Here is a 13,591-nt window from a genome sequence, read left to right on the forward strand (position 1 = left end):
ATATTCCCATCAACACTCACTGAGCACTTTCTGTGTGCCCGGCTGGAGGGCAGCTGAGCAGCCCCCTGGTCCCTGTACTGCAGGGCTCTGATCCTTGTTCCCCAGAGAAACTCTGAAGTGGGCTCAGTGTAGGGGTGTGTGCTCAGTCTTACTGGAGGCAGGGGTGAAGCAGAGGTGACCAGAGAAGCTCCAGATGCAGCCACTCAGTTGGTTCCAAGCAGAGGGACCCCCGGAGCAGAGAGAGTGCTGTGGTGTTGGAAGCGGGGTGGGACCACCCTTGGGGTGACTGGGAGAAGGCTGCCTGGAGCAGACCTGGTGCGAGAACAGGCCCCTGCAGGCCTGACCTGTCAGCCCACTGTCCTGGCTCAAGGGCTGGCACACCCTGACCACGTCCTGGCACAGTCACTCAGGATGCAGCCCAGCTCCCGCAGCCGCAACCCTGTGACCTGGGGCTGTCTGCAGGGTCCTGCGGGCCCCGCCCCTCAGCTTCAGTGCAGAGCGGGGGAGGGCGGGCCTTCCCAGCCCTCAAGGACCACAGTGCTTCCTGTAAGAACTGTAAGAACTCCATCTGTCCGTCTCTGCTGTTTCTGCTGCCGAGTGCCGGAGTGCCGGTAACTGCTTGAGCGCGGTGGAGGGCGGGCTGACCCTCTGATACCCTGCAATCCACTCGCGGCCCAATCGATGCGCGAGCCCCGTGTGTGGGGAGCAGTGCCCCGTTTGCGAAGCACTTTCCCAAGCTGTGATCTCATTCTGGCTTCCCAGAAGGCCGGTGGGCAGCAGCGGATGGGGCAGCCCCTCCTCAGGGGGGTGTCTGCAGCCCAGAGGAGCAGAGGGGTGCCTGGAGCCATGCTCAGAATAACAGCCCCACCCCAGCTATACAGTGAGGGCACTTGTGTGCACATTCTGGGGAGGGACACAGCCTGGCCTTGTGGAGATTGTACACACAGATACTGGGGCCTGGGAGGGCCCTCCAGTCCTGGGTTCGGGGAACTGGGACTTATCTAGAGTCTCCAGGCAGCCAAGTGATGAGGTTAGCACATTCAGTGACCCTCCAAGAGGCAGGCATGACCCCTGAGGTGACCCCCAGCAGTGCTCTGAGGCCTGGCCTGGGAAGTCTGCCCAAAGGAAGCCATCAGGGCTCTGGCAGCAGTGGTCCGCCCTGTCCTCCCTGGTCTCCCTGGGCTCTGGAAGAACCCACCTCTCTGACCTGGCACAGGTGACAAGAGAAGCTAAAGGCCCCGCACAGTGAAGCTGGGCTTGGGACTCTCGTTATGGAGGTGGGGACAGGGGCTGTGGAATGGACGCCCTCCCCCAGAATGCTTCCCTGCCCCTAAAAGAAGTTAGTATGGCATGGTGGGAAAGTGGCTCTGCCTTCTCCTGCAGGCAACAGGGTGATGCCACTTATCTGCTTTTCCTTTTTGCTTTGGCTGCTAGGAAGTTCATGGTCAAGCTGAGCTACTACATGGATTGTTGAGGCCTTCAGGTTTACAGTCACTCCTTGCCCTGACCCAGTCCTGGTGTTCTAATCCTTCCTGACTTACGAAACAGCACTTCCAGAGAGCACCACGTGCCAAGGGCCACGTGATGGCTCCGTGCCCTGGACGAGCTGCCGCTTGCCACTGGAACAGAGCACCACAAACTTCACAGCCGACAGCGATGCACGTTTCCTCTCCCACAATCGTGGAGACTCTGAAATGAGTCGGCAGGGCTCTGCGCTCCTCCAGAGGCTCCGGGGAGATCGCCCAGCTTCCCGAGGCCCCGCACTCCTTGGCCAGCAGCCCCTCTTGCGTCTTCAAAGCCAACGGTGAGCACCTTCCGCTCGACCTCAGCTGCCGCCCACACCTCGCCTGCTCTGACTCTGACCTTCTCGCCTCCCTTGTGGTCACGTGAGCCATCTGGGTGTCCAGGGTCACCTCCCTTCTCAAGACCCTCCAGTCATGCATCTGCAGGGGCCCTTGACCACATGAGGCAGCACATTCCCAAGAGCAGGATAAGGATGTCTTTGGGCATCACTGTGCTGGTGGCATGTCACCAAGCCAAGTAATCTGGACAGCGCCCCTGTCCGGAGCCAGAGAGGCCTGGCTCTCCAGGCTGGGTGAGGGTAGGGTGGGCCTTGAGGATAGGGATGGCAGTGTGTGGGCCGTGCAGACAGCAGGCACAGGACACACACACACACACACACACACACACACACACACACACAAAAGAGGAGGCCCTCATGGGGGCTGTACGGAGGCCGGAGCTCCCCAGGCCTCTCTGTCTCAGAGACGCAGATGGCTGGCCGGGTTAGACCCCAGTAGGTGCCTCCACCAACCCAGGATAAAAGGGTCCCAAGGGAGGACCTGGGGCCAGTAGGACTCAGGGACAGGAGCCTCACAGGCACACTGGAGAGCTGGCCGAGATGCCCAGGGGCCTGCGCAGGTTCTGACACATGTTCTTCAGCAAAGGCCTGGACCACCCAGGCCAAGCACAGCCTGGTCCTTCAGAAGACAGTCACATGCCTAGTCGTGCCGCCCCTGTGTGGGCGTGCAGGCAGGAGAGGCTGGAACATCCAGGAAGGTGGGAGAGAACCCACTTGGAGAGGCGCTGACCTTGGTCCAGCTGCCATGGGACAGTGGGTGGGTCCCGCCCACCACAGGCTCTGCACCCCGCCCACTGGAGGACCGTGGGGCTCTCCATGAGCCATTTCTGTGCAAAGGTGGGCTTTCAAGGGCTGCCGTGAGGACCCACGGCCACTGTGTACAATCCCACATGGTGAGGTGAGGGGGCGTCCACACAGCCCATGTCCCCATGGGAACAAGCCATTCTTATAAATGGTGGGCTAGAGTCCCTCAGCTGCTGGGTCAAACTGTTATGTAGCAGATGCCTTGAAACCACAGACATTCACTCCTTCACAGTCTGGAGCCAGAACCCCCAAATCAAGGGTCGGCAGGGCCACACACCTTCTGGGGGCTCCGGGGAGGGTCCCTTCATCTCCTGTGATCACAGGCAGAGCTTGTGGCCACATCACTCCAGCCTCGGTCTCTGTTGTCACAGGGCCGTTTGCCTTCTCTGTCTGTGTGTCTTCTCCTCTTCTTACAAGGACACCAGTTGTTGGAGTCAGGCCACCCTGCTACACGACGACTGCCTATCAACTACTGACATCTGCTCAGACCCTATTTCCAAACAGGGCCCCGGTCGCAGGTACCAGGGTTAGGGCATCAGCATGGTTTTATAGGGGACAGGTCCCCCAGGTGTGGAAACTGTTTGTACTTGTCTACCAACCTGACGGCTGGTGGTTCAAACCCACTCAGTGGCACTGCCAAAGAAAGGCGGGGCCTCTGCTTCCATAAAGACGGCAGCCTAGGGACCTGCTGCAGCCACTCCACTCCGTCACGAGGGGCCATAGCGAGAGGGACAGCAATAGGTTTGCTTTGGGCTTGCCTTGGGGTGACACCATTCAGCCCATGACAACAGGACAGTACTAGGACATGTGCTGTTCGGCCTAATGACTCATCACCTGCGTCAGGTTCAAGGACACCGCCAGACACCGAGAGCCAAGGATGGAGACGCAGGAGCCCCAGGGGAGAGGGAGGCATGGCTTTCAGAAGAGGCGGATCAGGTGCCCAGAGATGGGCAGAGACGGTTGAGGGTGAGGATGGGCGGGGCCAGGGCCTGCACATGCTAACTGCTGCCACTTGAACACAGTCCAGCCAGACCAGCACTGGTGAGCTGACCGTCAGCCCAGCCCTCCTTCACACAGAGCTGTCCAAGGACATGCAGCACTGGGGACAGCAGACCATTGGAAAGACCCTAAACTTCCCTCTGGAATGGCTGCCTGCTTCAACTATCCCAGGGCAGCAAGGGCCTGTAGGGCCAAGGACAGGGCCTGAGGTTGAGGCCACGCGCCTGCAGGTGGGTCATGGGCAGGGCCTGTGGGTGGGGCCATGTGCCTACAGGTGGGGCTGTGGGTGGGGCCATGTGCCTACAGGTGGGGCTGTGGGTGGGGGCATGTGCCTATGGGTGGGTCATGGGCAGGGCCTGTGGGTGGGGCCATGTGCCTACAGGTGGGGCTGTGGGTGGGGCCATGTGCCTGTGGGTGGGTCATGGGCAGGGCCTGTGGGTGGGGCCATGTGCCTCAGGTGGGGCTGTGGGTGGGGCCATGTGCCTGGGGGTGGGTCATGGGCAGGGCATGTGGGTGGGGCTGTAGGCAGGGCCTGTGGGTGAAGTCTTGAGCTGGAGGGGTGGCATGGCCTGAAGGTGGAGCCACGTGCCCATAGATGGGGCTTTGGGGAGGGTCTTTGGGGGATCATGGGGGGTGAGGGGTCTGATGTGCCTTTTTGGGGGGTTATGGGTGAGGTCTATGAGTGGGGCCATGGGCAGAGCCCCGGTCAGAAAAGTGAGTGAGGCTGTAGACAGAGCTATGGGTAATTTGGGCATCTCCTGATCCCAGCATCTATACACTCACTGCCTATGGAGACCAAGGGGACAAAGGCCAGCCATGTCTGCCCACTCCACCTCACCCCTCTGCCCCCACAGGAATGCCCACACACAGCCAGAGGCCTCGCGGAGCCCCCGACAGGGAGGGTGGCTAGGGCTTCCTTGGGTGGGCGCTCTGCAGCACCGGGACAGAGTGAGGCTGCAGACGCAGGGCCGTCCTACCTGAGGAAAGTCGCTGCTCTTTGGTAGGAAGCTGGGGCCATAGGTGGAGACCGTGGGAATGTAGCTGGTGTCTGGGCAGGGCTGGCCGCCCACGGCTGGGTACAGGTAGGAGGCGGGGAGCCCAAGCTGGCTGCAGAGAGAGACGAGAGGTGACTGGGGACGGGGTGGGGCCCATCTCACCAGCCCACTAAAAGAGCCCCCACAAGCCCCCACCCACAATGTGGCTCCACCAGCATCTGCTGAGGCCCCTGCAGGCCTGGCCCTGCCTTGACGGGGGTCAGCTGGGGTCACAGGGCCACGGAACATGCCAGCCCATGAGGAGGCTGCCCAGGGCTCACTGCTGTGGTCAGGAGGCCCTAGACGTGAGCCCCACCTGGCTTCTAGAGCATTCTGAGGCTCCTTTAAAAGAGCTCCACCAAGCCCTGCCTGACCAGGCTGTGGCCCAGCCTCCCGGGAAACAGCACTGTTCAGACCCCGGGGCTGCCCTTCCCCCGGCCCTGGCTGGGGAGGTCTGGGGGGCAGAGGTAGCCCTGCTCCTTTGGAGGCGGACACTGGGACCTGCGTTCACTGTGGTTCTCTCCTGCCCCCGCCCAGGGGCCGGCCTGCTCCAGGTGCTCAGGGTCTCTGCGGGGAAATGGCCGCCCTGGCAGGCCTGGAACAGCCTCCCCCTGGCTGGCTCTTTCTAGCTCTCAGAATGAATCCTTGCTAGGTTCCAGTGGTTGGGGGAGCACACTGCCAAAGGAGAGGGGGTGCCCAGAGCTGACTGATGGGGCCACTTTGTCCCCAGCTCCATGGCACTTGCTGCCCACCACCCACAGCCCCAGAGTATCAGCGTTCTTCTCAGGGGACTGCTGACAGGGACCAGGTATCATCCCAAAGCCCAACCTGGAGACTTCCCTGCCAGCCCTGCTCTACTCTGCCGATCTCACGCCCACCCCAGGGCCCTGCCCAGCCTGACCAGGCCCCCTGCGCCCCCACCGAAAGCCTCTTCCCGAACAAGGCCTGGGGTTGGGGTCAGCAGCAGTAGAGCCCTGGACGAGCCCCCGGGGGCCAGCAGCCCCAGTGCAGGGGCCATGCCGGACCCTCCCTCAACTCCCAGGAACAAAGAACCCTCTCTGCCCCAATGGCCTGCTGCTGCTTCCGGAACAAGTTCCCAAGCCCCATCTGAGGCCCTCTCCCCTCCCCATCCCTGTTTCCTCGGCAGTCACTCCAGAAGCTTCAAGTCTCCGCAAGGCCTGGTCTGCCCACACGTGCCCTCAGGCCTTTTGCACAAACCATGTCCTTGGCCTAAGGTATTCCTGCCAGCAAGCTTGCTTCCCAGGAAACTCTTACCTATGCGTCAGAACCCAGCTAGCTGCCGCCCTCTGTGGGAGGGCTCCCTCAGGTGCCCCCTCACCACTCCTTGGTCCCCCCTCCCCATGCAGCCTGTGGTTGTCTGCCCCTCAGTGCTCAGCTGGACCAAAGGGTTAGTTTTTAATCGCCTCCGTGTGTCTGGGGCCAGCTCTCAGCAGCACGGAACCCTGACCTGCTGCCCCTTGGCAGGACTCGCCCTCCCCTTGCCGTCCCTCCCTCGAGACCCACACGTGACATCACCAGGGCGGCACTTACTGGCTCTCACTGGAGAAGGCTGGGTAGGGCGCCGATGGGAAGTAGCCATTCCACCAGGCGCAGTGCAGCATTGCGTTCTGAAAGACAACGAGGGCGGCATCAGACACTGGGCAGTGGGGGCAACAAGGACCCAGCCAGGGCTATAAGCCAGGTTAGGGGTGAGAGGCTGAGAGCCAGGGTTCCTGGCCTTGTCCCCTGGGGTAAGCTGCCCAACCATCACAGCCAGTTTCCTCATCTGCATGACAGAGCCGGCCTGATGCCTGAGAAGGGCTCAGGCCAGGCCTCTGCTGTGAGCTCACTGTGTGACAGAAAGCCAATTAGAGCATTACCAAGTGACCCTCCTCTCCTGTGAGTGACAGACCCTGGAATGTGACCTCAAAGCTGGCCCTTGGGACAAGGTTGTAGCAACTTCTTGGCCACAGCCAGCTACTCAGAGGGAGCAAGTAGTTGGACCTGTGGCCTCAGGACCATGGTCTCAGGGGACATTAAGCTCAATTGGCATAACATACTACACAAAAACACTGTTCCACTTCCTACTTTGGCAAGTAGCAACTGGGATCTTAAAAGCTTGCAAGTGGCCATCCAGATGTGACGATGGGTCTCTCCTCATCCAGAGCAAAGAAGAATGAACAAAACCAAATACACATGGAAACAGTTACTTAGAGGGACCGGTACACCATGCGATCCTCAGCCTATATGACTATGAAACCAGAGCTACATGGTGCCCAGCTACCACTGTCAGCCACTCGGAGGGGGATCTATGTAGGAGATCCTGGATGTGGGAGAACAATGTGGAACAAAACTCAAAATCATTAAAAAAAAAAAAAAAGGACCAGGATAGAGCCTGGTGAAACTTTTGAGCCCCTAGCTGCCCTTCGGGTCTGGAATTGAACCCACTCCTGTGGCTTCTAGCCAAACAAAAGACAGGCATATGAGCTGAACATTTACACTAGATAGATACACTCCTTGAAGAGAACAATCATGGGAGAATAGAAGGGTAGCGTATGTACAGGGAGACAGCTCAGGGGGCAGGAGTGCATGGGAGGTGTGGTAGTTATGTTTGTGTGTCAACTTGGCTGGGCCCGGCTGAGTGGCTGGGCAGCTGGTGGTAGTTATTCCCCATGATGAGGCTGGCAATCAACTCCAGGGTGGGATCTACAACAAGCAGCTGAGTAGCTGCCTTTGTGATGTGGTTTGCTTCCTGTATATAAGGAGAAGCCTTGGAATGGTCTCTACCCTATGGCACGCTTGGACCCTTCATGTAGCCATGTCGTTGTTCAGCAGCCTGCTATGCTCTGCCAACCCTGGGACTTAAAATGGACTTAAGTTAAAGGCCTGCTGTGTGGTTTGGTAACATCAGGACTGTGCCTTTTTACTTGTCAACCTTGGGGCTTCTCAGCCTCAGCAGCCAGCAGCTGTCTGAGTGAAGAAATGCCTCTATCTCCAGTGGGCTGGGAGCAGGAGGCAGAGCTGGACCCCAAGGTTGAGGGGCTTTCACCCAGTCCCTAGAGCCTGACACTTTGAACTTGGACTTAAAGCCTCCAAATTGTAAGAATAAACTCCTGTTTGTTAAGTCCATCCCATCTGTGGTATATTCCTGTCAGAGCTGCACTGGGAGCCAGAACAGGAGGGAAGGACACAGGGAAGTGGCGGCTATGGGGAGGAAGTGGGAGAGGAGCTGTTATACTGTAGGAAATCTCAGTCAATGTCATGAGATAAACTATGTATGAACTGCTGTATGGAAAATGAATTTGCTCCGTAAACGTTCACTCAAATCACAATAAACATTAAAACAAAAAAACTGCCCCTTGGCCACAAGGCAACAAGTGCAGGAAGATGAAGGTCCCACTAGGGTGACAGACAGCGTCATCAGGTAAAACACAGGACACAGGACACTTAAGTCACACTTGAGTTCTGATAAGTAACCACTTACCTTCTAGTATAAGGATACCACATGCAATACCCAGGACGTACTTAACTGAGACACCCTCTGTTACTGGAAGTTCAGACTTATCAAGGTATAAAACCAAAACCAAACTCACTGCCATCAAGTTGGATCTGACTCATAGAAATCCCTCCTTGGGTTTCCGAGGTGGTATCTCTATGGAAGTAGATTGCCCAGTCTTCCTTCCAAGGAGTGGCTGGTGGATTTGAACCGCTGGCCTTCCAGTTAGTAGTCAGATGCCTTAGGCAATAGGCCACCAGAGCCCTCTATCAAGGTGGGCTTCATTGTTTTTAGAATCTCGATGTGGCACAAATGGTGAACACACTTGGCTACTATCCAGAAGGTTAGACGTCCATGTCTACCCAGAGGCACCTCAGAAAGGCCTGGCAATCTGCTCCCCAAAATTGCCACAGACAATGGGATGGAGTCCAGCTCTACTCAGACAGGTAAGGGGCCACCGTGAGTCAGGGGAGATATGGCAGCGACTGGCTTTACTGAACTGAACTTTTCCTCGCTGAATCGCCCACCCCGTGGCACAGAAAGCCTAGGGGCCGTCCCCCGGACCTGGGCAGCCCTGGGCTGGCCATGCCTGCGCTTTCTGAGTGGACTGGTCCAGCCAATACTCAGGAGAGACAAAGAAATGCAGGCTGCCCCTAAGCCATAAGCAGGGCCTGACCACACCCAGAGCCATTGACCACGGGGACAGCAGTGTCAGCGGGGAGAAGCTCAGGGTGGGGCTGCTGAAGGCTTGCAGGGTCTCCTGGACCAGGTCCCCAGCATGGCATGGCCTGGCTGCCACAGCGACTGTTAAAGCGGCCTCAGTGCTCACGCTGCTGCACAGAGGGGGACACGTGGGGTGGGGGGAGGTGGCTCGTCACTCGGAGCTCCCTCACATCCATGCTCTCTGACTGCAGGAGCATGTTCAGAGCTCAAGCCAGGACCCGCTCGCTGCAGGGCCCACCATGGGAAGACATTCGCCACACGCCAAGCAGTCCCCGTGCCCCTCGGAGCCTGTCCGGCCCTCACACCTGCCCTAGCAGTGGGCTGCTCTGTGGGCACAAGGACAGCTGTGGGCCACGAACCCGCTGGCACTCACTCTGACCCAGGAATTCCATTTTGGAAGCACACCCCGGGGCCTGATTGGGAGGGAGGAGGACTGGCCAGCTATTTATAGAGGCAGAGAGTTGGGCTGGCCCCAGAGACCTGGCAGCAGGGGAACAATTAAGAAAATGATGGGCTGCTGCAGGAAGGAGACCTGGGCGCGGGGGGGGGGGGGGGGCAATGGCGCTCTGGTTCCAAGGGCAGAGCAGCAGCGCCAGAATGAGCAGGCTTTCCTCACTGGTGGGGGACCCGCCGGGACACGAGGAGCAGACAGAGCGCGGGGAGGGTCTCAGAGGGTCACAGGGTTTCCAGGTGGAGAGGGGACAGGAACTGGGTGCAGCGGAGGCCTGCAGCTGCCTAAGCCACCTGCAGTGGCCCACCCCCTATATCTGAGAGGCTCTGTTACGTAACCTTGCTTCTGTCTGTCACCTGAGGACACAACGTGGGGGCATCTGGGCCAAAAGCACACTTGGGGTCTGCACTGGAAGAGTGCCTGGCCCCATCTCGCCAGGGGGCTCCTCTCAGGGTTCCCATAAGCAATGTGCCCTCCAGCTCCTGGAGACCCGCCTGTCCTGGACCAAGCTGTGATCTCCCGAAAATATACTTCTACCCGGCACCCTTGAACGTGGCCTCGTTTGGAAAGCATCTGTGCAGACGTAATCGGTCTGCCTGAGGCCACGCTACATTAAGGTGGGCCCTCATCCTGGCTGGTATCCACAGAAGAGACCCAAACAGCTTGGGACCATAGTCACAGGGGACATCAAGCTCAATTGGCATAACATACTATACAAAACATGGTTCCACCTCCTAGTTTGGCGAGTAGCGACTGGGATCTTAAAAGCTAGCAAGCTGCCATCTAGATGCAACAATGGGTCTCTCCTCATCCAGAGCAAAGAAGAATGAAGAAAATGAAAAATACATGGAAACAATTAGTCCTAGCGACTGGTACGCCATCTGATCTGCAGCCTATACGACTACGAGAGCAGAAGAACTAGATGGTGCCCAGCTACCACTGTCATCCACTTGGAAGGGGATCTACGTAGGAGATCCTGGATAGAGAGGGAGAACAACGTGGAACAAAACTCAAAATCATTTGGAGAAAAATAAAAAAAGGGGGGGACCAGGTTTGCTGGTCTGCTAGAGCCTGGTGGAACCACTGAGACTATGGCCCCCCTAGCTGCCCTTCAGGTCTGGAACTGAACCCACACCTGTGGTTTCCTGCCAAACAAAAGACAGGCATGTGAGTTGAACATTTCCCTGAGGTAGATACACTCCCTAGAGAGAACAATCATGGGAAAAAGAAGGGCTGCTTATACACAGGGAGACAGCTCAGTGGGCAGAAATGTATGGAGGGATGGACATAGGGAAGAGGTAACTGGGGAGGAAGTGGGAGGGGAGCTGTTGCATTGTGGAAAATTGCGGTCACTATCCTGAGAGAAAGCGTACGTGAACTGCTTATGGAAAGTAAATTTGCTCTGTAAATTTTCACCCAAATCAGAAAAAAAAAAAAAAAGAGAGAGAGACCCAGACCAACAGGTGGGACAGATGGCCACATGGTGACAGAGAGATGGGCCACTAGCCAGGAACGCCTGGGGCCACCATAAGCCTGGAGAGACCAGAAAGGCCCCTTCTCCAGAGCCTCCAGACAGAGCAGAGAGCATAGAGCACAGCCCCCCCCCCCCCCGAGTTTGGACGTGGGGCCTCCAGACAGCGAGAGAATGCCAGGACAGGGCAGCCTCAGGACACTGGCACGCCTGCCTTCACTCTACTTCCTGCCTGCCCCCCAGCACCCCCACCTCTGGTGCACTCTGGAACAGCCTCCACCTTCTGGGTCTCTACCCCAAATCAGTGACCAGGAGGCAAAAGCTAAGGCCATCCTAACGTGCTGAGTCCCATCAGCCAAAAGCCCAGGCTTGGTACTGCCTGAGGCTACCTGCATGTCCACTTGCCTGAGCAGCCTTCACGGAGACAAGGCTTCCTTGCCCCCATCAGGTGGGCTACAGTGGGGAGAGCCCTTGGCTCTTCCTTGGGTAAGCCCCAGGAAATGGACTTCCAGGCCCGGCCTGCTGTGGGTTCTGGAACCTTCTAGCCACTGGGTCTCTCACATTGGACATAAGCTGAGCAGGCTAGGGTGGTACCCGTAATTTAAAATCTGCCCCAAAGCAGCCCAGCACCCTCCCCTTGGGGACTGGACAAACGGCTCCATCCACAGAGAACTGGAGGCAGCAGGGGAGCAGCCCTCAGCAAGAAGCCAGCACTCAGCCCCAAGACCTGGAAGAAGCCCAATGCACTGCTTAGTGCATGGAGCCCGCTGCTGGTGGCTCTGGAGGCACGACCCACTGTCAGACATGCTGGGGAAGGCAGGACTGTGCAGACCGAGAGACAGCCCACGGTGGTCGGCGCTGGGGGAGCAGAGGGAGGTCAGGTGTTCTGCCAGCAGCCACAGGGCAGGATGACAGAAAGAGCAGGTCTTCACGGCAACTCTAACCCAGGGAGAACCGAGCCCAGATGCCGCAGAGTTGACACCGACGCCTGGGGACCTGGTGTGTCAGAGAACAGGGCTAGACAGGGTCCTCCGAGGCTGCGTTTGTGGAAGGAGGTGGCCAGGCCTTTCCTCCGAGGCACCTAGCGGGTGGACTCGAACCCCCAACCTTCTGAGTAACAGACGCGCACGTGACCATTTGTGCCGCTCAAGGCCCAAAGAGCAGAGACTTCAGTGGTGACTGCAGTTAGTGGCACAGCTTTAACACAGGATGGAAACCATGCAGGGACGGGCCACACACGCGCACCGTTTGCACAATGCTCCTGGGAACCTGGAGCTGCTCTCAGAGATAAAGTCCATCACAAAAGTCCAATCTGGAAACCATCCCAACACTTCCAAACTGCCTCACCTCGGTCCTGAACTCGAGCCCCAGTGCAGGTGCAGGCACAGAGGCCTGGAGGCCACGGACAGTGAGCTCAGCGCTCAGCCCTTCCCAGGAGACAGTGAGGGGCTTACCCACCATTCCACAGGGGGAAACAAGGCGGGCTAGGCCTGGACCCACTGGAGGCCCCGTGGGGTCTGCCCCAGCCACTGGCCTGGGAAGGCCAGGTCATGGCCACACTCCACAGTGAGCAGATCCTCAGCCAGGCATGGCGCCACTCACCCAGGGACCCAGGAGAAAGGGCAGGGGCTGCCAGGGACAGGGCACGCGGCCGGGGCTCACCTCAGCACTGGAGCCGCAGGGGGGCCGGCCGTACGGGATGCTGCTCACAGGCGGGGGCTCTCGCTGGGGGCAGTCCCCATCCATGGCAGGGCCCACCGCAAGCATGGGCGGGCAGGCTCCACAACCTGGGCTGCGTGGCCTCTATCTGGACTTCTCACTGGGCAGCAGTGGTGGCATCATGTCCTATGAGAGAGACAGGCATGTCCTGACGCTGATCCTGCACGTGCGGACAGGCAGCAGGGCCCTGCCCACCCCTCAGTCCTGACCTGACAGGTAGCGACCAGCCAGGGCTCTCCCTGGGGTGGGGGCCAGATTCAGGATGTCCTAGTGCTGAGTACGGTCCCATGCCGCCCTATTCCTCCAGTCCCCGGGAGGTCCCACCTGCCTGGCCCCTCCTGGGAACCTTGGGGTCTCATCATCTAAGTGTTGTCCAGGAAAGAGCCCACCAGGAAGTGGTCAGGAATGCTAGGTCAGAGCCTTCTGCAGCCAAGGACAAGAAAGGAGACCTGGAACTTTGTGCACCCCAAGGGTTATTTCAAGGGCCAGGTCTCCCCCGGGGCAGGTGGCCTGTCCTACCACCCGGGCCATGAGCAGCACACTGTGAACTGACCTCTGCCCCCAGTCGCCAGGCCAGCTGCCAGGCCAGCACCTCAAGTGTCTCAGGGAGCTTTGCCCAGCCCTGTCCTCAGGTGCCAGGCCCGGCTGTGCCAAGGGGCCCTGGGCAGACAGGCATCAGGCCAAGCCTGCTGCTGTCCTCATCACCAGCAGGCAGACTATGCACACACACTGGTCAGCCCCGGGACAGTGTCACAGGGCCCTTCAGCACCAGGAGCCACTCTGCTCCTTGGCCTTTGTGTGCCCCCCTTATGGGCAGGGACCCCAGACAGCCAGGCAACTGCTCCCTCCAGAACCTCGACCTGAGGGAGCGGGAAGGGGAGGAGGCACGGCAGCCGCTCCCGAGCCCGGCCCGGCCCAGCCCAGCCCAGCCCAGCCCAGCCCAGCCCAGCCCGTGAGGATGTGCGGAAAGCCTTGGCACTTCCAGTCACTTCCAGTCATCACTGCCACATGCTGGCGCTTGTGCAACCCAGGG

The 13,591-nt window shown here is 59.0% G+C and overlaps 1 protein-coding gene across 1 annotated transcript in view; it reads right to left on the bottom strand.

Annotated features, from left to right (window-relative positions):
- Positions 1 to 12,606, bottom strand: part of SBNO2 (strawberry notch homolog 2) — a 47,183-nt gene extending 34,577 nt beyond the window's left edge. The window contains exons 1-3 of the mRNA XM_007954556.2: positions 12,502 to 12,606; positions 6,250 to 6,326; positions 4,642 to 4,771 (exon numbers count right to left, since the gene is read on the bottom strand). Of these exons, the coding sequence (XP_007952747.1) occupies positions 4,642 to 4,771; positions 6,250 to 6,326; positions 12,502 to 12,606 (312 nt within the window). The remainder of the gene's footprint in view (positions 1 to 4,641; positions 4,772 to 6,249; positions 6,327 to 12,501) is intronic.
- Between the last annotated feature and the right edge of the window lie 985 nt (positions 12,607 to 13,591).

The sequence above is a fragment of the Orycteropus afer genome, unplaced genomic scaffold (genome assembly GCF_000298275.1).
Source record: "Orycteropus afer afer isolate SDZICR_OR568_19922 unplaced genomic scaffold, OryAfe1.0 scaffold00466, whole genome shotgun sequence".
NCBI lineage: Eukaryota > Metazoa > Chordata > Mammalia > Tubulidentata > Orycteropodidae > Orycteropus > Orycteropus afer.